Here is a 23,516-nt window from a genome sequence, read left to right as displayed (position 1 = left end):
CAGACATTCAACCACTGAGCCACCCAGGTGCCCTAGGAAGTGTTTTAAATAAAACAGTGGATATTATGCTTTTTGGGGAGATTTTAGCCAACAGCAAGTTAGCTACTTTTTAAAATTCAAAAATATGAGATCAAAGTAATGTACTAAATGGATTGAAGAAAAGCGATGAGAACACAGACTCTATATATAACCAGGCTGTCTGGGTTCAGATCCTCCTCCTGTGACTGACTAATTGTATGAGTTTGGGCAAATTAATCTCTTAGTGCTGTAGTTTCCTCATATGTTCTTTAAAAAAAGGTAATAATTTTTCTTGGGTTGTTTAGAGGATAAAATGAGTTCATAAATGTAAGTTACTTAGAACAGTGTCTGGCATATAATCAGTGTCTTAAATATTAGCTGTTATTATTTAAAATGACATTTTAGAAGTAGTAAGTTTGGGGAGGAAAATCCCTTTAACAAAACTAAAATACCCTCCTCTTATTCCTCAAAAGAAAAACACTGTTATAAACATGAGAATGCTTTTAAGTGATGTATTAAATAACTAATAAAGGGTCATCAGTTGTACCTCTGTGTATCATTTATGTCACAAGCTATTAAAAATAAAAGGTCGATTTTTGACCAATAGCAAATGCTAAAAAAATGTTTGCCTGAGTCAAAATATTGCTTACTACATTCAAAGGCACATACTTGATTATCCTGTCTAGGATCATAGAACTAACACTCAGATCTAGTCCTTTGAATACTTAGGGTGCTGTCATTTGTTTCAGTCACTCAAGCTTTTCTGGGCAGCAGTGAGTCTTGCTAATAGATAAAAAACAAATTCCTTTTAAAATAAAGATTGGCTAGTAATCTAGTCCTCTGGTTGGCAATTTGGAAGAGTTGTCCTTTGGATTATATACCTTTAAACATTATCAGTAAATAATGTTATATTTTGTGATTAAACTCAGACAATTTAAGCACAGGATTGGCATCCATAATTTAAGTGGCCATTCACTAAATATTTGCCTTGGAGTTTCCATTTAACAGGTTTGTAACTGTCAACTTGTTAGAGATTTAAAAATCCAAGTTGAAAAGTACATTTGCTCACCCCTCTTGGTTTATGGTTACTAAAACATTTTAGGCATCCATTCATCTCATTACCCAAGGTTGAGTATGGACCTTTTGACTTTAGAGATGGTTGCAACTAAAGAAATATTTGTTGTGTATTTGGCTTTCTGATAGAATATGGTTGTTTTTATGGTACTTTCTTTCTATTCCTTTTTTTTTTTTTAACAGAAATGGAATTTTGCTTAACTGCTTTAGCAAAAACGTAAGAATTCTGCACCACTACAATGAGATAGGTAGAGCTAGGGACTCTAATAGTAAGGGTTTCATTTTTATATCAGTGGTAATATGTTTCATGAGAATAGAGAGTGTTTTTCTTTAAATTATGGGAAAGAAAAATGTAAATTTTTAATAGTATGTATAAAATTAATACATTACTCCATTAATCTTTTTAAGTGTTCACATTTAACTAGAATGCTAGAAACAGCTGTGCCTAATTTAGAAAAATAAATTTCTCTCCTCATCTTAACTGAATCATAGGCAAATAGTACATTGATAGCTATTTTTATTCAAGACAGATCTAATAACTTTAGGACAAGCTCATATAATAATATGTATAGAGAGAAGATTTTGCTGTAAATAATGATTAAAGTTTATGATATTAATATATGGCTTTTTTTCTTCAATAATTTTCAGCAATACAAAAAGTGTTGTTTTCATGGTTAATAAACTCTGAGGGTAGACTTATGATAGCTTACATAATAATAGCATTGAGATACTTGGTAGACGAATGCTATATAATCTGAAAAATCTTTAGATGTTATTTTCTGTGAGAACCTGAATATATTTGACTGTTACCTTAAGATAACTGATAACAGAATGTTTAAGAGATTTAAAAATTTAAAGACATATGCCTTCATTTAATGTCTTCATTTAAAGACATTTTTGCTTGTTGATATTTATTATGTAACAATGACATTACATATTAAGCCCCAGTGTATTAGGGAACTGAATAAGAATTATGTTGATGCTTTGTTTATTATAGTTCACATTTTTATATAGTATCATTCTTCATGACACCTTTATTTTTTTTCAAAATGAATTCTTACTAAGTCATATATATCCTTAAAGCATAAAGATCTAAGTTTTTATGTATTTAAGTATTTTCTTGTTCTTGTAAAGGTTCCTACTCCAGAAGACAATATAGAACTTGAAAGATAGCCATCTGTAAAGACACAAAAATATTAACTTAATTCAACCTCATCTCCTCCATGTCTTTATGTCTTAATTATCCTGTAAAAATAATTCAAATAAGCTAGTGGATATTTATTGAATATTCAGGATACAGAGTACTATGTTGAGTATTAAATAAGGAATGCAGAGATATATAAGGATAGAGTCCCAGACCTCAAAAATACACAGATAAAAAATATAAAAATAACTTTTAATACAACTTAGAAAATAAGTGCTAAATGAAAGATACAAAAGGCTCTGGTTTTTCAGAGGAGAGAGAATTCTTTATGTTGAAGATAGAATCTAAGACTGAAAGGTAAAGCATGTTCCATAAAGACATGATTAATGTCTCTGGAAGGCATTTCTAAGCCATTCTTCTACCACAACTACTTGATGGGTCTTATTTAAATACCATCAGGTAAAAATGACATGTAGTTTGTAGTACACTGGCTCTAATGGCAGCTTTTTATTTCCCACTTATTAGTCATTATAGTAGGGAGTGAGTGTGACACTTGTTACTCTGTGGATAATCTTGAATCTGCTCTGATTTATTTGTTTTAACAGGTAAATCAAGTATGAAATTTGATGTTTTTTACTATTATTAAGAACATACTATCTACCAAGCCTCATCATAGAATGCCCAATAGGTTGTTGACTCATTCTTAGTATGTATTTATTGACTGATGTAATTCTTTAATGGCAGGTAATGTTGGTTCCTTTCTGGAAGATATGGTTCTTTTCTCTGTAATAAGAACTTCATTCCTACTCTAGTGCAAATTGTATTTTTTTTTCTTTACATCCTTTCATGCTCCTTAGTGTGACATTCTATTGAAATAATTTTATCTTTAGTTCCTTTCTGTTGTCTCATCACTATTCTGTGGAGCAAAAGATTCAGCTGGTTTACCATCACATCAGATTTTTTTAAACCTGATTTTATTTAAATTCAATTAGTTTTTTTACCATGAAGGGTTTTTTTTTTTTACATAGTTTTATGTTTTTACATGATTATTCTGTGTTTCCACGGAGCTATATACTTCTTTACTTGATTTTTCTGTTGATGAACAGTATAACTTTTAGAAAATAAATTGGATTATAGTTGGGTATTTCTCAGTTGCATCAGTCTTTTTTCCCTAGAGTGATGAGCTTAATCTTAATACTTGGTTCTATACAGATAATTCCTAAATATATATTAAAGAACAAGTTTTCCAGACTTGAGTTTCTAGATGTGTGCTACCTTTGCCCACATGACTTTAAGCATCTTGCTTGCCTTTACCAAGCCATAATGGACATTGGTGATGCCTCAATCAGATCCTTATACTGGTTGGCATCCTTTTCAGAGAAAAACTGCCCTGACCACGTAGGAAGGGCCTCTCCAGGCACCTCCATTCTTCTCTCCATTCCTCCCACCAGGAGAGACTATGCTTAATGACTGACTGATAAAGGATATAAGTAACGGTCTTCTTGCTTCAAGATGGGAATAACGTGGTCAGTATATGGTGCTTTTTCATAGGTTTAGGCTGAGGCTGATTTCTAACTGGAACCACATTGTTGTTTGGTTTTTTTTCCTTCTGCCCTACTTTGCTTCACATAATGCTTATTTCCTGAGAGTTCTCCACCAACAAATCACTTAAACAAGAATCCTTGTCTCAGGCTCAGCTTAGAATCTGACCAAAGACATATGCCAAAATTTATTTTGTCAACTTCTTCTTAAATCTGGTTTTGTTTCTGTATTTCTGGTCTCTAATAAATGGTATCATCCATCTTTTGATCCTTAAGCTTGAAATTGGGAAGTGCTCTTTGACCCCTGTGTGCCTTGTTTCTGTATATCAGTGGTTCTTAAACTTCGTATTTCTGGATGTCTTTATGCTCTTAAAAATTATCAAGCACTTTAAAGAACTTTTTTTTATGTGGGCTATATCTTTCACTATTTACCATATTAGAAAATTAAAACTAGAAGTATTTTAAATATTTATTAAAAACAATACAAAACTACTACAGATAAACATAAAACATATTTTTATGAAAAATAAATATTTCTAAACAAAAAGTAATAGAAAATTGACACTGTTTTATGTTTTTCCAGCAGTATATAGCTTATGAGAAGGTCACTGGATTCTTATACTTGGTTTAGCTTTCAGTCTGTTACATTATTGCCAGTCATGGAGACTCCACTGGATCTCATGAGAAAAGAAAAGTGAAAAGGGCAAAGAATGTTTTAGCATTATTATAAAAATAGTTTTGATGTTACAGACCCTGTGAAAAGGTCTGAGTCTCTGGACCATGCTTTGAGCACCACTGCTGTGTATCAGGTGATAAATAGTCCTGTTGATTTTTGCAGTAAACTTGTACTTCTACAGATTACATGGAATCTGAGATAGATAAAAGATTTCATGTAGTCTTGAATACTCAGAAATGGGATAATTTGAAAGTGTAGACTGAGTCTGAATACAACTTTTTACCACTTCCATGCTATGTAATCTTGAGCCAGTTGTTTTACCCTTCCCCATATTTTAGTTTACTCTTGTATAATATGACAATAGTAAGTTTGAGGTTTATGTGAATTAATACATGTAAAGTGGTTATAACAGTGCCTGGCCTATAGGAAGCATTGTGTAAATATTAACTATTTTTATTAGTAGTAGTAATAGTACTGAGTGCCCTATCAATGTTAGCTAATGGTAGTCATCACTTTTCCCTTCTACTGCCTGGTTCATCTTTTCTTGCCAGTTTTGTGTTGCAATATCTGCCTATTTCCATTATTTCCTCTTGCTTATTAACTTTCCTTTTATTTTTTTTTAAAGATTTTATTTGAGAGGAAAGAGAGCATGTGTGAGCACTAATGACAGGGGAGGGGCAAAGGGAGAGGGAGAAGCAGACTCCCCGTTAAGCAGGGAGTTTGACATAGGGCTTCATCCCAGGACCCATGAGATCATGACCTGAGCTGAAGGCAGATGCTTAACCAACTGAACCACCAGGTGTGCCATAACCTTCCTTTTAAAATATACAGTCTTGTCACTTCATTGAGTAGATACTTCTGTGAGCTTCTTGATGTCTTCAAGAAAACTTTAGAATATAACCTAGGCCTTTTCCAATATGACTTAGCCTACTTTTTATTTGTCTCTGGTATTTTCTGTAATTCATATCCATTAGCTACTAGTCTTTTATTACCTTCATCTGGCGCTTTCTCTATAATTCATACTCATCCCAAACACACTACCCACTTTCTGTCCATATCTGACTCTCTCAATACTGTTTTCTCCATCTTTGTTTCAGAAAGTTTCTGTTAGTATTCAAAACCAGCTCCAGTTTCCCTTGTGGAAACCACGGGTATCCCTAAATGAAATTTTTTGTACTTCAGTAAACTGGGAATTAACTGGGCAACACTGGATATATAGTCACTCTACTTAGAGCAAGAAAAGTTTTTGAAAACCACTTTATCCTAAACCTGATTTTTGACCAGATCATAAGTAAATCAGAAGACCCTAAGCAGAGTTCCTTATAGTTCCATTCACCTTGACTCCAATTTAAAAGAACTCATACTGTGGAGTCATTTATAATTTGTTTGATAGCATACACCCCAGCGTGACAATAATTGAGACTCCTGTGTATTAATATTAATATCTCTAATAAAATTTAGAGCATTGTTAATCAAGTCTTATTTTTCTTTCTCCTGAGAGAAAATTCTAATATGAGTCAGGGCTTTATATTTTTTGTTATTATTAGAGATTCTAAGAAAACAGGCTGTGTTAATCATTTGAAGGCTAAGTTCAAAGCTTTTACTGTGATTGGTTTTATGGAAAATGGATGGACAGCATATCTTAAGTTTCTCTTTACTATTTCTCTTGAAAGATTGAAAGCAGTTGCTACAAGATTAATGAGGACAGAGTTCTGCAGCATAATTCACATTGGCTAAAGCCTAAGTTATGCCAACTCTTAGGAAAGCATAGGTAGACTTTCCTCTCATCTATTTCCCCTCACCTTGAGATTCTCTATCTCCTTGTCCTCTACTCTTTCCAATCAAAAGAAATGCTTGATTGTAACATAGAAAGTCTAAACTTTTAGGTTGGAGATAGAACTTTATATTTGAATTGACAAATATTTCAGTTGAAGATAGGCCTTTGTATTTGAATTAGACTGTTCTGCAGTGTTGATGACAACTTTTGGACAAATCACAGGTGATAATAAAATGCAACTCACATTGGGAGAAAGGTCTGTCAAATAAAAACTAAAATTATCAGTAGTACCAATCACTTTGTAATAATTGTAGTATAGTTGGAACTACCATTAAAAACAGTGATTTTATTTGTTTTTAAAATTTGTATTTACTTTTGAAAGGAAAATAAGTCATATGGAGTGAAGTTTAGCTCAGTTGCAATTTTTTTTATTGACTTATAAAACGTTTTTGGTTGCTCAGTGTAACTAGATATGCTGATACCAGGGATGCAAAAACAATAAACTTTTATCTTTAACAAGATTGTCTGTTTGTTGTCCTCCCCACCCTCCCCTACCTACCCCTCCTGAAATATTCTAAGTTGTAAGTTCTATGATAGTGGGAAAAACAGTGATTTTTGATTATCCAAAATATATTTATGTAAATTAATCTAATTTTTAAAATATATAATTCAAAATCATTCTATGGCACTTAGGAATGGCAATAATCAGTATCAAAATACATAATGGTGGTTTTATTATGAGGTATTGTCTGGTCGCTAATATTAGGTGACAACAGTTAATAGATTACTGATTGTCTTCTCTAATAACTTGTTTGAATTTTATTTTCTTCTGTAGCGTCACTGATCAAGATGACGTTCTGTGATAAATGAAATGTTCTACATTTGTGCTATCTAATAGTAGACAATGAACTTGAATTTGTGGCAATTGAGCATTTCAGATGTGGCTAGTATATTGAGGAACCAAATTTTTTGTTTTCTTTAATTTTCATAAATTTAAATTTAAATAACTGCATGTAATGAATGGCTACTGTTTTGAATAGTGTAGATGCTTCCATCAGCCAGTGGTAACAATTGAATTACTATTAGATTATTAGTTTCATTTTATTCATCCAGGAGCCAATTTTTAGAATTTTATTTACAGATACCTATAATTAAGGCATTGAGTTGTCCTTAAATTATAATTAATATTTTTTCAAAGTCCTATTAGAAGGTGAGCTTTTTTCCTTTTTCCTGCCAACATAGAGATGGCTGCAGGATTCATTATAATGAATGAATCATTGTCACTTATCTCAGTTTTCATTTGGATCAAATTATCTCATATTCATTTGGACCACTTATCTTTACATGTATTGAATGTTCAAGAGGACCCTTTAGGCTACTGAGGGAAGTAGCAGGTGGTAGGGATCAGCCAGTGAGTGACAATTTTCTGAGGTCATGTATGTGAATAAATGGAATGAGTGGAATCTGTATTCAGAATTTAAGTTCTTGATGATTTGGAGGAAGAGCAGGCCAATGGAACATAAGCTACCAGAACACACTTAAAAGTTATGGTTACTTTAAAAATAGGATCAATTACAGCAGATAACAAAGTGGGACTTATTCTAGAAAGTATCCAATCAGAATTGTATTTTCAATCAGGAAGAGAATATTATTGTAAGAACCTTTAATTTAAAAGAAATTAATGGTCAAATATAAATGGGAAAAATCATGCAGCAATTTTTATAGCAAGAATGTTTTCTCATCAGGACAAAACCAGTTTTATCGGCTATGCATGTCTTTTTAATAATCTAATAATATTAAACCCTTTGTTTTTAGAAGATTGATTCTTACTTTGAAGAAGTGAAACTGAGCAATTTGAAGCCCCCAGGGATCCTTGATTAGGAAGGTCTAGTAGAAGCTTGTCAGTAGGGGAATATTTCTCCGAGGCTGAAATCCAGCTATTATGTCTAAGGATCTAAACGGATTGGATTCCGTTTAGACTTTCAGCACCTTGAAGTTGATTCTGTGTCTCCTATTTCTTCCATGACCCTCTGTGTGCTTTTTAGAGAAACTTGTTCCCTCTGACTGACTTCCTATTGACACCCTAAAAATCTTTTTTTCTATCTAGGGTGAGCCCATCACTTTCTGTGAGGAGAGTTTTGTAAAGCACCGCTCAAGTCTGATGAAACACTTCTTGGAAACTGCAGTTAACCTCCAACTTTTCAAGCAGGTAGGAGTGGACCTCCACACTTCCTTCTGTAACAGAAGATGACAGAAATGTGACAGAAATGTGTAACGCATTTTTATCACTTTTATCAAAAGTATGTCAAAGTCCTGAATAGTATCTATCCTAGAATTACAAGAAATTTTTCTTTCTTTTGTAACTGTAGTTATCTATGGTGTGGCACTTCAGAAAATGATGTAATAGTAACTTTGTTATGAAAAAATTCGTGATTGACAGTGCTATTCTGATGGTCTGAGGAAGAGTATTCATTTATACAGTTATGAAACCAGCGTGACTAGTTTCATATAAGGCATCTAGGAGTTAGTTTGGTATGGTAGATTGATAATGGTAAACAAATTACATTTTTTTGTAGGACAGTCCTTTTTTTATTAAAGATTTTATTTGTTTATTCATGAGAGACACAGAGAGAGAGGCAGAGACATAGACAAAGGGAGAAGCAGGCTCCATGTAGGGAGCCCAATGTGGGACTGGATCCCGGGCCTCCAGGATCACGCCCTGGGCCAAAGGCAGAAGCTCAATCCCTGAGCCACCCAGGCATCCCATTTGTAGGAAAGTCCTAATGTAATCCAGTTTGAAAAAACAGATGTCATAATCATAAATTTAAAATTCAGAAAAAAATTCCTAGTCATACTGTGTTATCTTAATTTTTGGCTCAGAAAATGTAATTGCCATTTCAAAAGGCAGTAGCTTAACATCAGAACTCAGAATGTTTAGACGTACTAGTTCTTTCATTCCAATTTGTGATCATAGCAAATCTCTTAAGTCACGTTTATCTTAGTTTCTCTTTACATAATTTATATTAAGTTCGAAACACTTTCTTTTCTTATTCCACAAGATAATTTAAATGTAAAGTTACCTATGTGAATTTAACATTTAATGAAGACCTATAATGGGCTATAGACTGCTCAGGATCAGAATACAACATGAATAAAAATTCAGTAATGCCAAAAAAAAAAAAAATTCAGTAATGCCCTCGAGAAGCTGAAAATCTAATAGAATCCTTTGGACCATTTGGAGAAAAGATATAATATAACTGGAGATAAGCTTTAAATTAAACAAATGATTTACTTTGATGGTGACAAAACCAGTACTATTATCTATATTCTGAGGAAGTTTTCAAAAATAATTAGAAAATACTCTGGGGGGGACTATAACTGCCTTCTAATGTGTGAAGATTTACCTTAAAGAAAAGGTTAGATTTGTCCAATACCTAGAAGCAGCAGAATCAGGTTTGATAGATTTCAGGATCCAGGATGTCTTATGGGTTTCCAAAGTTGGAATGGGTTACTTTTGGTGCTCTGGCCCTAGAGGGGTCCAATATAGACTGAACTGCTTCCCAAGGCTGTAGGAGGATCACAGGATGGTCTTTATACATGCTGAGGTATACAGCACAGTGTCGTCCTAAACTAGTCTTCTAGTGCATGTTCTTGAGTTAAATAATAGTACCCTCTTTGTATTTTTATCTGTCAAGGACAGATAGTACTACTGCCCATTGTCAAAATTGAATTGTGAAGATCAGGGTCTATGGGGGTCAAGAACTGAATGGGTAGATAGAATATCTTAACCTTTGGACCATGAGAGTATAACTAAAGTCTTTTCATTAGATGTAATTCAGACACAGTAATTTATATACTTACAAAATGCTTGTATTTTTAGGAATCAGAATTGAGATAAATCTTGGCTCTGTCACTTAATAGCTGTTTGTACATAAATATCTGTTTTCTTTTTCTTTAAAATAGAAATACCACCTACCTCAAAGGGTTATGGTAAAGTTTATATGAATTAATACATGTACACCTCAGCACAGTGCATAACACTTTATAGAAGCTTAATAAATTTTAGTGTATGCCTCATTTTAGAGCAATTACATTAATAAAATACACATTTATGCAGGATTTTTTAAAAATAAAACTCGGTAAAAAAGAAACCAAGTGTAAAATATTAAAATGATCAAAGTAGAACCCATTATATAGACAACTTGGATAGTTTTACATGTACCAATTGACTGTATTCTCAAACTTGATACCATTTTATGACCCTTAAGAAGGTGATACTTGAAGATAGCTCTGAAAGAATTAAAAATATTTCTGTTAACAGTTTCACAAACTTCCAAAGATGAGTAAATTCCAGAGATTCACTATGTAACATAGTGCCTATAGTTAACAATTATCTTACTGTGTATTTAAAATCTGTTAGGAGAGTATTTCTCTTGTCAGTGTTCTTAGCAGAAACAAAAATACAAAGGGATGCAAGGAAACTTTTGAAGGTGTTGGATGTTTATTACCTTGATTGTGGTGATTATAGCAGAAGTGTATACATATGTCCAGACTTACCACGTTATCTCTGTTGTGCAGCTTTTTGATTACCAATTACTCTTTAATGAAGCTTGTGGGAATAGGGGGGGGAAAAAAGCAAAAATTGGGATCAGTTTGTAAAAAATTATCAATAGATGAAGCCTCAAAGACACCATAGCCTTTCTGAAAGAATATAAGAATATTTATCGGGTACAAATGATTACTATTCCTTATTATGAATTTGTGTTCCACTATAGATCGGGAACACCTCAGGTTCTCTCTTTATTTAGTGGTGCTTATGTGTCAAAATTGAGAGAACGTGGGCCCACAACAGCAGAGTATGATTTTAAGTGAAGAGTTAAACTGTTCTTTCTTTCTTTTTTTTTCTTTACTGTTATTTCTGATAATATGGCAGGAAGTTTTCAGAGCTTAACTTACATACTGAAACTACCTTAAATGCAGTATATATAAAAAAACTTTCCTTAATGGGGGCACAGGTGACAAAGCCCAGTTCTTATTTCCCAAGTTAAGTGACTAGGAGACCCTACTCCCACAAATCTGGGATGACTTAGTGTAAAAGTAAACAAGAAATAAGGTTGCACCTTCCCTTAACTCGTTTCCCGGTGATTGTACCTCCGAAACACTGGTACTGAGTGGATGGGAGGAAAAAGGGCTGCTGAAAAGTAAACACACCAGTCTGTACAGGAATTAATAATTTCAGATTTGGTCTGACACAACCAAAGCCAAGTTTAAATACTAGTTGTTAGCATTTTCAGGCCCTAGGCAGAGGCAAAAATACATCTTCTCTTGAGGAATCTAGGCACCAAAGAATTCTCCCACCTGTGATTACAAAGAAAAATTCTGAAAAAAAAAAATTCTGCTGTTAGAAATTATCAAACATACAAGGAAACAAATCATGAATTAGAATTAGCAGAAAGAGTGGACAAAAATTGACATGAAAAGACTTTAATTATTGGAATTATCAAAAATAGAACATAAAATAGCTATTCTTAAGATGTCCAAAGAAATAGAAAATGAGCTTTAAAAATGTTCAGGATATAAAAAACATTCAAGAAGTGGAACCAATTTTAAGAATTTAGCAAATGTAATTCTGGTAGGAAGCATGTAATTGAAATGAAAGGAAATTGATGGATATAACAGCAGATCAGATCTAACTGAAGAGAGATTTGCTAAACTGGAAGATAGATCTGAAAAAGTAATTATCCTGAAGATAATGCAGAGAAATGAAAAAATAGAGAATATAAGAGAGGTTAATAGGCATGAAGGGTAGAATGAAAATGCCTAAAGCCATCTTATCAACTCTAAAGGAATAGGACAGAAAATAGAGGAGAGATAGTAGTTGAAAGGACAATACTAGAACCAATAAAATATACCACCTTATAAATTTTAATAAGTCCAACATATCCAAACTGAATAAATAAAAAGAAATCTACAGCCATACCATATTCAGCTCTAAAGTGTTACATAGGAAGGGAAAACTGTAAAAATAACAAAAGGAGCAAGATTACCTTCAAAGGAGCAATATACTGACAGCTGACTTCACATCAGCAATCCAGAGGATACTGCTGTATCTTTAGTGTGTTGAGAAAAAATATCTATAATCTTATTAAGCCAACTAAAAGACATCTTAATTATAAGAGTTATATGAAAACAATTCTGGGGATGCCTGGGTGGCTCAGCTGTTGAGCGTCTGCCTTTGGCTTAGAGCGTGATTCCGGGATCCAGGATCGAGTCCCACATCAGGCTCCCTGCATGGAGCCTGCTTCTCCCTCTGCCTGTGTCCCTGCCTTTCTCTCTCTCTGTGACTCTCATGAATAAATAAATAAAATCTTAAAAAAAAACAAACAACAATTCTGTCCAAGAAACTGAGTTTGCCCCTTGTGTTGGCTTTATTGATGTGTCTACTTGGTTAGGTTAAAATCCCCAGTTACTTAATCAAATGCTCATCTCGGTGAAGGTATCTTTACATATATAATTAAAACTCCCAATCATTTGACTATAGGTGATCTAGGTAAGCCTATCTGAATCAGTTGGAAGGCCTTAAACTCAGAACTGTGATTTCTCTGGGAAAGAGAAAAAATTCTACCTGTGGATGACATCTTTGGCCTCTGCCTGTGGGTTTGGCCTGCTCATGATTTCTCCTTCCTGATGCCTACCCTATGAATTTCAGACTTGCTTAGCTAGCCCCCTAATTATGTAAACCAATTCTCTGTAGTAACCTCATATATGTATGTGTGTGTATGTGTGTGTGTCTGCCTATCTGTCAAATTTCCTACTGGTTCTGCATCTTGGTTGAACTCTGACTACTGCACCAACAACAGAAAGAAATCCTTAAGGGAGTACTTTAAGAAAGTACTTCAGGGAGAAAGAAAGGTTTCTCAGATCCAAAATGGAAGGTCTGAGATGCAAGAAGGAAGGAAGAACAAAATAAATGGTAAATATGTGGATTAAAGTTAAGCAGTATTAACTGTGTAACATAGGCAAGTCCTACCACATGTTCAAGAATGAAATGGTTCTAATTCAAATTCCAAAAAATTTCTCTTTTGATAATGTACAAAAGGAGATACTCTTCAATTTGTTTTATATAGTTAGGATCATCTTGATTCCAGATCCTAAAACAGTATGAGCAAAGGATATTATAGGCTAGCCTCACTCACAATCATAGATGCAAAAATTTAAATAAATAAGAGAGTTAGAACAAATTATTTTAAGAATTGTGTGGAATCAGAAAAGACCCCGGATAGCCAGGGGAATTTTAAAAAAGAAAACCATATCTGGGGGCATCACAATGCCAGATTTCAGGTTGTACTACAAAGCTGTGGTCCTCAAGACAGTGTGGTACTGGCACAAAAATAGACACATAGATCAATGGAACAGAATAGAGAACCCAGAAGTGGACCCTCAACTTTATGGTCAACTAATATTCGATAAAGGAGGAAAGACTATCCACTGGAAGAAAGACAGTCTCTTCAATAAATGGTCCTGGGAAAATTGGACATTCACATGCAGAAGAATGAAACTAGACCACTCTCTTTCACCATACACAAAGATAAACTCAAAATGGATGAAAGATCTAAATGTGAGACAAGATTCCATCAAAATCCTAGAGGAGAACACAGGCAACACCCTTTTTGAACTCGGCCATAGTAACTTCTTGCAAGATACATCCACGAAGGCAAAAGAAACAAAAGCAAAAATGAACTATTGGGACTTCATCAAGATAAGAAGCTTTTGCACAGCAAAGGATACAGTCAACAAAACTAAAAGACAACCTACAGAATGGGAAAAGATATTTGCAAATGACATATCAGATAAAGGGCTAGTTTCCAAGATCTATAAAGAACTTATTAAACTCAACACCAAAGAAACAAACAATCCAATCATGAAATGGGCAAAAGACATGAAGAGAAATCTCACAGAGGAAGACATAGACATGGCCAACAAGCACATGAGAAAATGCTCTGCATCACTTGCCATCAGGGAAATACAAATCAAAACCACAATGAGATACCACCTCACACCAGTGAGAATGGGGAAAATTAACAAGGCAGGAAACCACAAATGTTGGAGAGGATGTGGAGAAAAGGGAACCCTCTTGCACTGTTGGTGGGAATGGGAACTGGTGCAGCCACTCTGGAAAACTGTGTGGAGGTTCCTCAAAGAGTTAAAAATAGACCTGCCCTACGACCCAGCAATTGCACTGTTGGGGATTTACCCCAAAGATACAGATGCAATGAAACGCCGGGACACCTGCACCCCGATGTTTATAGCAGCAACGGCTACAATAGCCAAACTGTGGAAGGAGCCTCGGGGTCCATCGAAAGATGAATGGGTAAAGAAGATGTGGTTTATGTATACAATGGAATATTATTCAGCCATTAGAAATGACAAATACCCACCATTTGCTTCAACTTAGATGGAACTGGAAGGTATTATGCTGAGTGAAGTAAGTCAATCGGAGAAGGACAAACATTATATGTTCTCATTCATTTGGGGAATATAAATAGTAGTGAAAGGGAATATAAAGGAAGGGAGAAGAAATGTGTGGGAAATATCAGAAAGGGAGACAGAACATAAAGACTCCTAACTCTGGGAAACGAACTAGGGGTGGTGGAAGGGGAGGAGGGTGGGGAGTGGGGGTGAGTGGGTGACGGGCACTGAGGGGGACACTTGATGGGATGAGCACTGGGTGTTATTCTGTATGTTGGTAAATTGAACACCAATAAAAAATAAATTTAAAAAAATTTGCATCCAATTTTAGCAATATATAAAAAGGCTACTTTATGAATAGGTTGCATTTTAGGAAATCATTGAGTTGCATATTAGGAAATCATTGAGTGTAGTAATTCACTACATTAGCTGATTATAGAAGAATCATTAGATCCTCTCAACGGATGGAGAAATTTTTCATAAAATACATGATAAAAACTAAAAAGAAGAGGCATGATTGAAGATATTTTCAACAAACATCATACTTAATATTGAAACACCAAAAATTTCCCTCTGAAAAAGGTGTTACGTATTACCATTGAAATTCCTAATGCATATAATTTAGCTAAAAATTTTTTTAAAAAGATTTAGAAAGAAGACACCAAAGTAACTTATTTTTATTACTTTCAGGAGAGAGACAAGTTTCTTAAGACATAAGAAATAGCTTAATAAGTTTGACTTAAATAATCAAGAACTTTTGATTTTTAAGACCTCATATTTGTGATACATATGAACCACCCAGGGATTTAGAATTTAGAATTCAAACCAAACCAAACCGGGGCGCCTGGGTGACTCAGTCAGCTAAGCATCTATCTTTGGCTCAGGTCATGATCTCAGGATCCTGGGATCCAGTCCCACATGAGGCTTCCTGCTGAGCAGGGAGCCTTCTTCTCCCTTTTCCTCTCCCTCTGCCACTCCCCCTGCTTGTGTTCTCTCACTCTCACTCTCTCACAAATAAATACATAAATAGAATCTTAAAAAAAAAAAAACCCAAACCAAAAACTCCTACATGTCTGCAAGAAGTATATCCATCCAATGGAATTGTGTAAAAAACTTTAATTGGCATGTGCAAATGAAGCCTGAATAGCTAATAAAAGTATGCAAGGTATTCAACCTTATTTGTGGTTAGAGAACATCAAATAAAAAAAAAAAAACAGTGATTGGCAGAATTTTAAAAACCTGAAAATCTCAAAATTTGGCAAAGGCATGGAGCAAGGGGCCAAGTTTAACTCTTCTTGGGAATGTAAATTTACACAAATTGTTTAGAAAACATTTTGGCACTAGCATTTAAAGCTAAACATGCAAATTTCTTATGAATTGCGCTCTAAATTGCGCACCAAAAATCATTTTCTAATACTGCTTGTAAAAACAAAATACTGGCAGTAATCTTAGATGTTCATCCGTATTAAAATGAACAAATTATTATGTTCATATAATAGAACATGATTTAGCAGGAAAATAAAGTGCAGCAAAACCGAATATGAATGAAGTGAACAGCAAATCACTGAAGAATTACTATGATGAATCCTTCTGTGTCATGTTTAATAGCATGAAAAATTAAATAATATATTATTTAGGGAAGTATCTATGTGGTAAAATGATAAAGGCAGGCAATTAAAGGATAAGCTGAAGGGATTCTGGCCTTTCCTGTGGGGAAAGAGGGACACTCAAGGAGGGACCTTTAAGAAGGGAATGTTCTGGTAGTTTGCTTTATCATATTATTTAAACTTAATTATTTAAGTTACTATTATTTGAATTATAAGTACTGTATAAAAACATATTGTTTATTTCTAGATCAGTCTGTGATAGGCGGTTTTCCTTGGCAGTCGACTTCTTAACCTCTTGCGGCCTCAGTTTCTGCATCTGTACGATGAGTTAGACTGGAACGTCATGAAGTTTGAGATACCTTTCAGCTCTAACATTCCATGATATTATGGAATAAACATAGCTTAGACGGATGATAGTAGTTTCCATTTGGATAAATTCCTCTTTAGATAATGGATTTGGAAGGATTCCCAGAAACAGCTTCTTAAATCCGCAGCCTTGACATCACCGTGTTTCTTTAGCTAACAGCTTTATGGAAGATTTAAGCTATTATTTTTAGGACTCTTACCTTTATCTCATATTATGCCAACACAATAGTTGGAATTATTTTCTTGTGTATAATATTATTTGTTATTAAGGCCACTGGAAGTAAAGTTTTTTCCTACTCATTTTATTATACACTTTTCCTGGCTAAGGGCCATGACTGAGTTAGGTGCATTGATCCAAGAGCCTAGTCTAGAACTACAAACATATGGGATCTCCATGAATGTAGACCCTCCTTTAGCTGGCAACTGAGATTTATGTTAAACATTATATATTACAGGTAAGGAATTCAAGGATAAAAACAGATTCAAATTGGAAAAGTCTCTTTTTACTGTTCTTCCAAAACCCTTTCCTACCTGTCATAAGATAATACAAATGTGTCTTTCTTAAACTTTTCCATCTGACAAAGTGTCCCTCGTGATAGAAGAGAACATGTCTTTAAAAAAGAATGGGAATGTGGCTATAGGAGCCTGCCGAAAAGTACAACATTATGAAAGCCATTTGTATTTTTCAGAAACATTCATACATATCATGCATTCTGTACCACAATATAGTTGTGTTTATTTTAAAATAAAAATATTTTAAATTAATTACTGGTTAAAAAAATAAATTACTGGTTAGATGACCTTTTTCCTCCCTTCACCTCCAGTAAAATTAAGTTTATCATCCTTTGGCTTTGAGTTCCTGGTCTCCCCACCATGTGTCCCTAGTGGCATGCCTACCCCATTGTTAATAGCATTGGCTCTGGAATGTTCTAGAATCCAACAAACCTAGGTTTGTATCTTGGCACGCCCCTTTCTCAGAGTAGCATACATTGTAAAGAGCTTGGTCTGTCTCTGTGCTTTAAATCCTTGCCCAGTTTTTTACACTATGGAATATCCAAGTACACTGAATATCCCTTCGAATACACCTTTACAAAGTAAGGTTTTGTATATGTTGTGCCGTGAAACCAGTGTTAATCTGCTTTCACTCATTGTTCATAGCTTGCTAAATGTCAGTCCTTATCCAAATCAGCCTTTACGCTTACATCCTCTCTGTTCCCTTAGAGCTTTGTTCGTACCTGAGTTACAGCATTTAGTCTTTGTTACTGTAATTTATCTCTTTGTTGTGCCTTCCTTCACCTTCTTAAAGCTCCCCCTGATTCCTCCACCACTAGGTCTGCACTCCTTTCTCTGTGCCTGTACTACTTTGAAACAAACATTCAGTTTGTTTATTCACTTAACAGTTTCGTACTGAACAAGCATTTGTTTTTTTGTCAGGTAATGCTACTTCAAGCATTTGAAATTCAGAGCTGTGTAACCTGCTTTCATGGAGTTGTTATTTCTAGTGAAGGGAATGGCTTAACAAACAACAAAGATAAGTATCAGCAGGATATGAGATATTGATTGAGTAGCTAATTTTAGACCAGAGGTTGAGAAAGGGCATTACTGAAAAGGTGATACTTTAAGCTAAATCTAAAAAAAGCATTAGTTTTAAGAATATCAAAAGAGAAACATCATTTCAAGTAGAGGGGATTCCTATTGCAAAGACCCTAAAGAAGGGAAAGAACTTGGCATTTCCTAGCATCAGAATTAAATCAGCTATGAGCAAGAAAGTTGTATTAGATGAGATTAGAAGAGCAGAGAGGGGACCGATCTTACTGATCTTACTGGACTTTGAAGGCATAAGAGTTACATTTTATTCTAAATGAAGTAGTATGCTATTGGAAAGCGCTCGCTGCTATGTGACTGCATCTGATTTGTATTTTATAAAGATTGCCCAGATTATACTGTAATGGATTAGAGGAGAGGGAGGTGGCAAAAGTCCAGTTATGGGTCTGTTACAATTGGGCAGAAGAGAAGTGATGGTGGCTTGGATGATAAGAAGGATAGTAGAAAAGATGGAGTGAAATAGAGCAGAGTTTGGGGACGCCTGGGTGGCTCATTGGTTGAGCATCTGCCTTCAGCTCACAGCGTGATCCTGGAGACCCGGGATCGAGTTTGGTTATGTTTTGGAGGTAGAATTGCTGATTCTTGCTGATGGGTTAGAGAGCGTAGAGGGAAATGCAAAATCAATGATAATGCTCGTATCTATGTTTTCATATTGGCACTTCTAGTAATTCTTTGAGTTTATCAATTTTTCTTTCTTTCTTTTGTATCAATTTTTCTGTATAGATAATGAACTACTCCAGTACTGGGGCCATATGTGATTCAGTTCTGTAGATGTGGTTTCTTATAAAGGGTCTTGTTAATGCTAGGTGCTAAATATTAGTAAAATTTCTCTGGGCAATGTTTTGTAATTATTACTTATAAAAAGTGATTTTTGAATACTAAGATATTTACATACCACAGTGATTAATAGCCATAAATTATATATAAGGGCTCAAAGATTAGAGAGATGGATTTGTTTCATGAAAGTAAACTTCTCATTATAACCAAAGAATACAATAACAAGCATACATCCACTAAATAATATATAAATAACAACATTAGGGTAAAAATCCTCAAGATCAATCCACTTCTAATGAATCACTATTTCATTTTATAAATATGCTAACAATTCCATCAAGTTTTCATTATATAAGGAACATGCTTTTGGTGATATAAGTAGAAAGTTCTCATGTCAGTTCATTAAGAGGATACTTACCAGAAATTTGTATTAAAATTCATTTAAAAAGTCTTTGATGAACTTTGGACAACTATTGTGTCCAATACAACTACTTTTGTGAGGGAATACCTGAAAATTTATGATTTGATAGCATATATACTGTACAGTTTTGGATGGGGGAAGGGATTCATGTTCAACTAACCTTCAGAATTAGTGAAGGGGTCTCTTTTTCGTGGCGCCTCCGAGGCAGTAGGTCACTTCAGGATGAAGCTAAACATCTCTTTCCCAGCCACTGGCTGCCAGAAACTCATTGAAGTGGATGATGAGCACAAACTCAAACTGTGTACCTTTTATGAGAAGCGTATGGCCACAGAAGTGCTGCTGATGCTCTGGGCGAGGAATGGAAGGGTCACGAGTCAGTGGTGGCAATGACAAACAAGGTTTCCCCATGAAGCAGGGTGTCTTGACCCGTGACTGCGTCCGCCTGCTGCTGAGTAAGGGGCATTCCTGCTACTGACCCAGGAGGACTGGAGAGAGGAAGCGCAAATCTGTTCGGAGTTGCATTGTGGATGCCAATCTCAGTGTTCTCAATTTGTTTATTGTGAAAAAAGGTGAGAATGATATTCCTGGACTAACTGATACTACTGTGCCTCGTTGCCTGAGCCCAAAGGGGCCAGCAGAATCCAAAAGCTTTTTAATGTGTTAAAAGAAGACGATGTCCACCAGTATGTTAGAAAGCCCCTAAACAAAGAAGGTAAGAAACCTAGAACCAAAGCACCCAAGATTCAGCGTCTTGTTACTCCATGTGTCCTCCAACACAAACGTTGGCATATTGCTTTGAAGAAACAGCATACTGAGAAAAATAAGGAAGAGGCTGCAGAATATGCTAAACTTTTAGCCAAGAAAATGAAGGAGGCCAAGACAAACGCCAGGAACAGATTGCCAAGAGGCAGAGGCTGTCCTCTCTGAGAGCTTCTACCTCTAAGTCTGAGTCCAGAAAAATGAGATTTTCTAAGAGTTACAAAATAAATAAGATCAGACACACATACAAAAAAAAAAAAAAAGAAAGAAAGAATTACTGTGAAGATGAACAACCATGATACATAAGGAAAACTCAGTGGCTATGATACAGAATAATATTTCTTTTTCTAAAAGCGCTTGACAAGGTGCCACATCAAAGATGAATAAATATATTACAGTCTTGGAATATGAGGCAAAATAATGTGATATATAAAGAGCTGATTTGGGCCCATAAAAACAACTTTCTGATATACTCATTACTTGATTTTAGATCCTAACTTATAACATAAATTTTGAAATGCATTGTACAATAATTCTAAAAACTTAAAATAGAAATTTATCTATCATATAATAATAAAATATCATGGATGGTAATATAGTTATCTGTTTATTCAATAAATATTTGGTAACTACTATTTGAAGTTACCATATTTAACATAAAAGTGTTTTCATATTTATCAGAGATTTTTAAACAAGTGACATATTTCCCTAAGATATTGTACACAAAAAGATTGTACTTTATGGTGGAGAAACCCAGCAGACACCACCTTAACAGGTGATCAGTGTTCACATCACCAGCAGTAGTAACATAAAGTGACATCGTGTACTCCCTGATGAGATTCACTGAGGGCACAGTTACCCCCATGGTATTCTTTCCAAAATGCATAACTTCCATCTAATGATGGGAATATATTAGACAAGCCTGCATGGAGGAGTATTCTACAATATGACTGAGCAGTGCTCTCCAAAGGGCAAAGAAGATTTACAAAGGGCAAAGAAAGACTGATGAACTACAAATGGAAAAGACTGGATTAGAACATGGAATAAAAATAAGACATTAGCAGAAAAACCAATATAACCTGAATATAGTCTGTAGATTATTTAATAGTACTATAACCATGTTAATTTCTTGCTTCTGATAAATGTACCATGGTTCTATAAGATGTTACCATTAAGGGAAATTGGATAAAGGTTATGTGGGAACTCTCTGTTCTATTTTTGCAACATTCCTATAAATCTAAAATTATTTCAAAATAAAAAGCTTAAACAGATTCTCAAGAAAAGAATACCAATAGGACATTCACATTTAGGTATCTTAGTGTCTACTTAATAGAGTCTCTTTCATGCCACTATTATTGTCCCTTGTGTTATAGTTTCTCCTGAGAGGATAGCTTTTGTTACAGGTGTAACGAAAAAAATCCTTGCTCTAATCCTCTTTAATGTACCTTTCTTGTATACTTATTTCTCTATCTGTGATACGTTTTTTTAAAACTTTTTTCCCCTCCTTTTTCTCTAGGCTGTTCCTTTAAATGTTCGTTACAGTTATACTCTCCTTTTACCTGTCCTCTAAATGTTACAGTCCTCTCGGCTTTATCCTTAGGCCTCTCCTTCTCTAACTCGTATATCTCACTGGGGGTTCTTATGTAAGACCACAACCACATTAATTACCTATATATGATGAGTCCCCAATACATCCTTCTCACAGACCCATATAGAAGTAAATGTATGCATATATGTTTGCGTAGTATATATCTTTGTGCACACCTCCCAAGGTATACCTGCATCACCCTTATGGTGATACCTGCATCTGTACATGTGCACACATACTGGATCCTCCTGCATTCTGTCTTTTTGGAACTAGTGCTACCCTGTTGCCTAAATCAGAAAATGAGGGGCCCTCTTTTCCCATATTACCACTACTGACCTTTCTTGCGTCCATTTTCTAGTTCTTTACTATGTTCTATTGAGTCTGCTTTCTAAATATTATTTAGATGATCTGTTTTATCCTCTCCAATTTCAATGTCAATGACTTATGTTGGATAGCTGGTTTCAGCTCCCTGTAAGCCTTCCTGCCTTCTATTTTTTTTTTTTTTTGCATTCTGCTTTAAGATTGTTCTTTCTGAAAAGCACGTCTTATATTTTTCTATTATATTTAGAATGGAGTTCAAACCCCTACATGGCACACAAAATCTTTCATTTTATGACTTCTGTCTCTCAGATCTTTTCTCTAATGCTTCTCCAGATACTTTTGCTATAGCAGTTCTGAATAATTTGCTGTTAGGTCTCTGAAAATAGTTTCATGTCCCTATGAACAGCCCATAATCAGGGGCATTCTACAATATGACCAAGTAGTACTCTCCAAAAGTGTCTAGATCACTAGAGGCAAGGCAAAAGACCAGTGAACTACAAATGGAAAAGATTGGATTCAATCCTGGGGTAAAACAAGAAATTAGTAGAAAAACTGGTATAACCTGAATATAGTCTGTAGATTATTTAATAATGCTGTATCTATGTTAATTTCTTGCTTTTGATGAATGTACCAAAAAATAATTTGGATTATAATAAATGCTTACTAATAAACAGTGAGAGTGAAAGAATAGTAATTATGAAGAAATAAAAATAACATTTGTTGAATACTGATTTATGAACTTAGACCGTAATTCAGGTTGATTTGTTTGGATCTTTCTTGAGTTGTAGGCTCTGTAAAGACAAGGGTCATTTTTTTAAAAGTGTTTTGTATCCTAATATGTAATACATGATAGATAATTAATATTGTCAAATAAATAAAATAAAAACTACTGAGTGACTCATTATAAAGAATATATAGAAAATGTCAGTTTTGATAGAAGAGCTTATAAAATTGATCATAATGAAGCTTACTTAGGGAAAATCCAGAACTTGTAGGAGTCAAGTGTTACTGTGTTTTAGATTGAGTGGTGTCTATAACTTAAACCTGGGGTCACATAATGCTGTGAGATGTAGAAGTGAAAATTCAGTGACATCCTGAGCATTCTCTATATTTTGTGCTATGACCCACTTTCTCTGACTGAATAAGATGTTGAATAAAAGGAGTCAGTCAAAAGCCATAAGTCTTCCTTTTATGTTAGCTAGATATTTTGGAAGACTTTAGAAAGCTTTTAACATAAATAATAAAATCCTATGAATTTCTACATTATCCTATTAATCTTTTCTTAAAAGAAGCATGATAGTTACTTATGTATGGTATGCAATCTATAGCTAAGATCAACACATGCCTTACTATATTAAAGATTCAACAGGTTT

The 23,516-nt window shown here is 34.5% G+C and overlaps 1 protein-coding gene and 1 pseudogene across 12 annotated transcripts in view; both read left to right on the top strand.

The window, feature by feature from the left end:
- DENND1B (DENN domain containing 1B) overlaps positions 1-23,516 on the top strand; it is a 261,096-nt gene that overhangs the window by 179,785 nt on the left and 57,795 nt on the right. For 9 of the 12 annotated variants that reach the window (XM_072831286.1, XM_072831295.1, XM_072831287.1 and 6 more), the window contains 2 exons: positions 8,338-8,439; positions 18,107-18,204. In XM_072831286.1, coding sequence (XP_072687387.1) covers positions 8,338-8,439; positions 18,107-18,204 — 200 coding nt within the window. The remainder of the gene's footprint in view (positions 1-8,337; positions 8,440-18,106; positions 18,205-23,516) is intronic. The other 3 variants (XM_072831293.1, XM_072831292.1, XM_072831294.1) reach the window with 1 other exon arrangement.
- Positions 18,211-23,502, top strand: LOC140635952 (small ribosomal subunit protein eS6-like; annotated as a pseudogene).

Source organism: Canis lupus, chromosome 6, assembly GCF_048164855.1.
Source record: "Canis lupus baileyi chromosome 6, mCanLup2.hap1, whole genome shotgun sequence".
NCBI classification, from domain to species: domain Eukaryota; kingdom Metazoa; phylum Chordata; class Mammalia; order Carnivora; family Canidae; genus Canis; species Canis lupus.
Note: the sequence above shows the minus strand (reverse complement) of the source record. Positions and strands in the feature narration are given on the sequence as shown.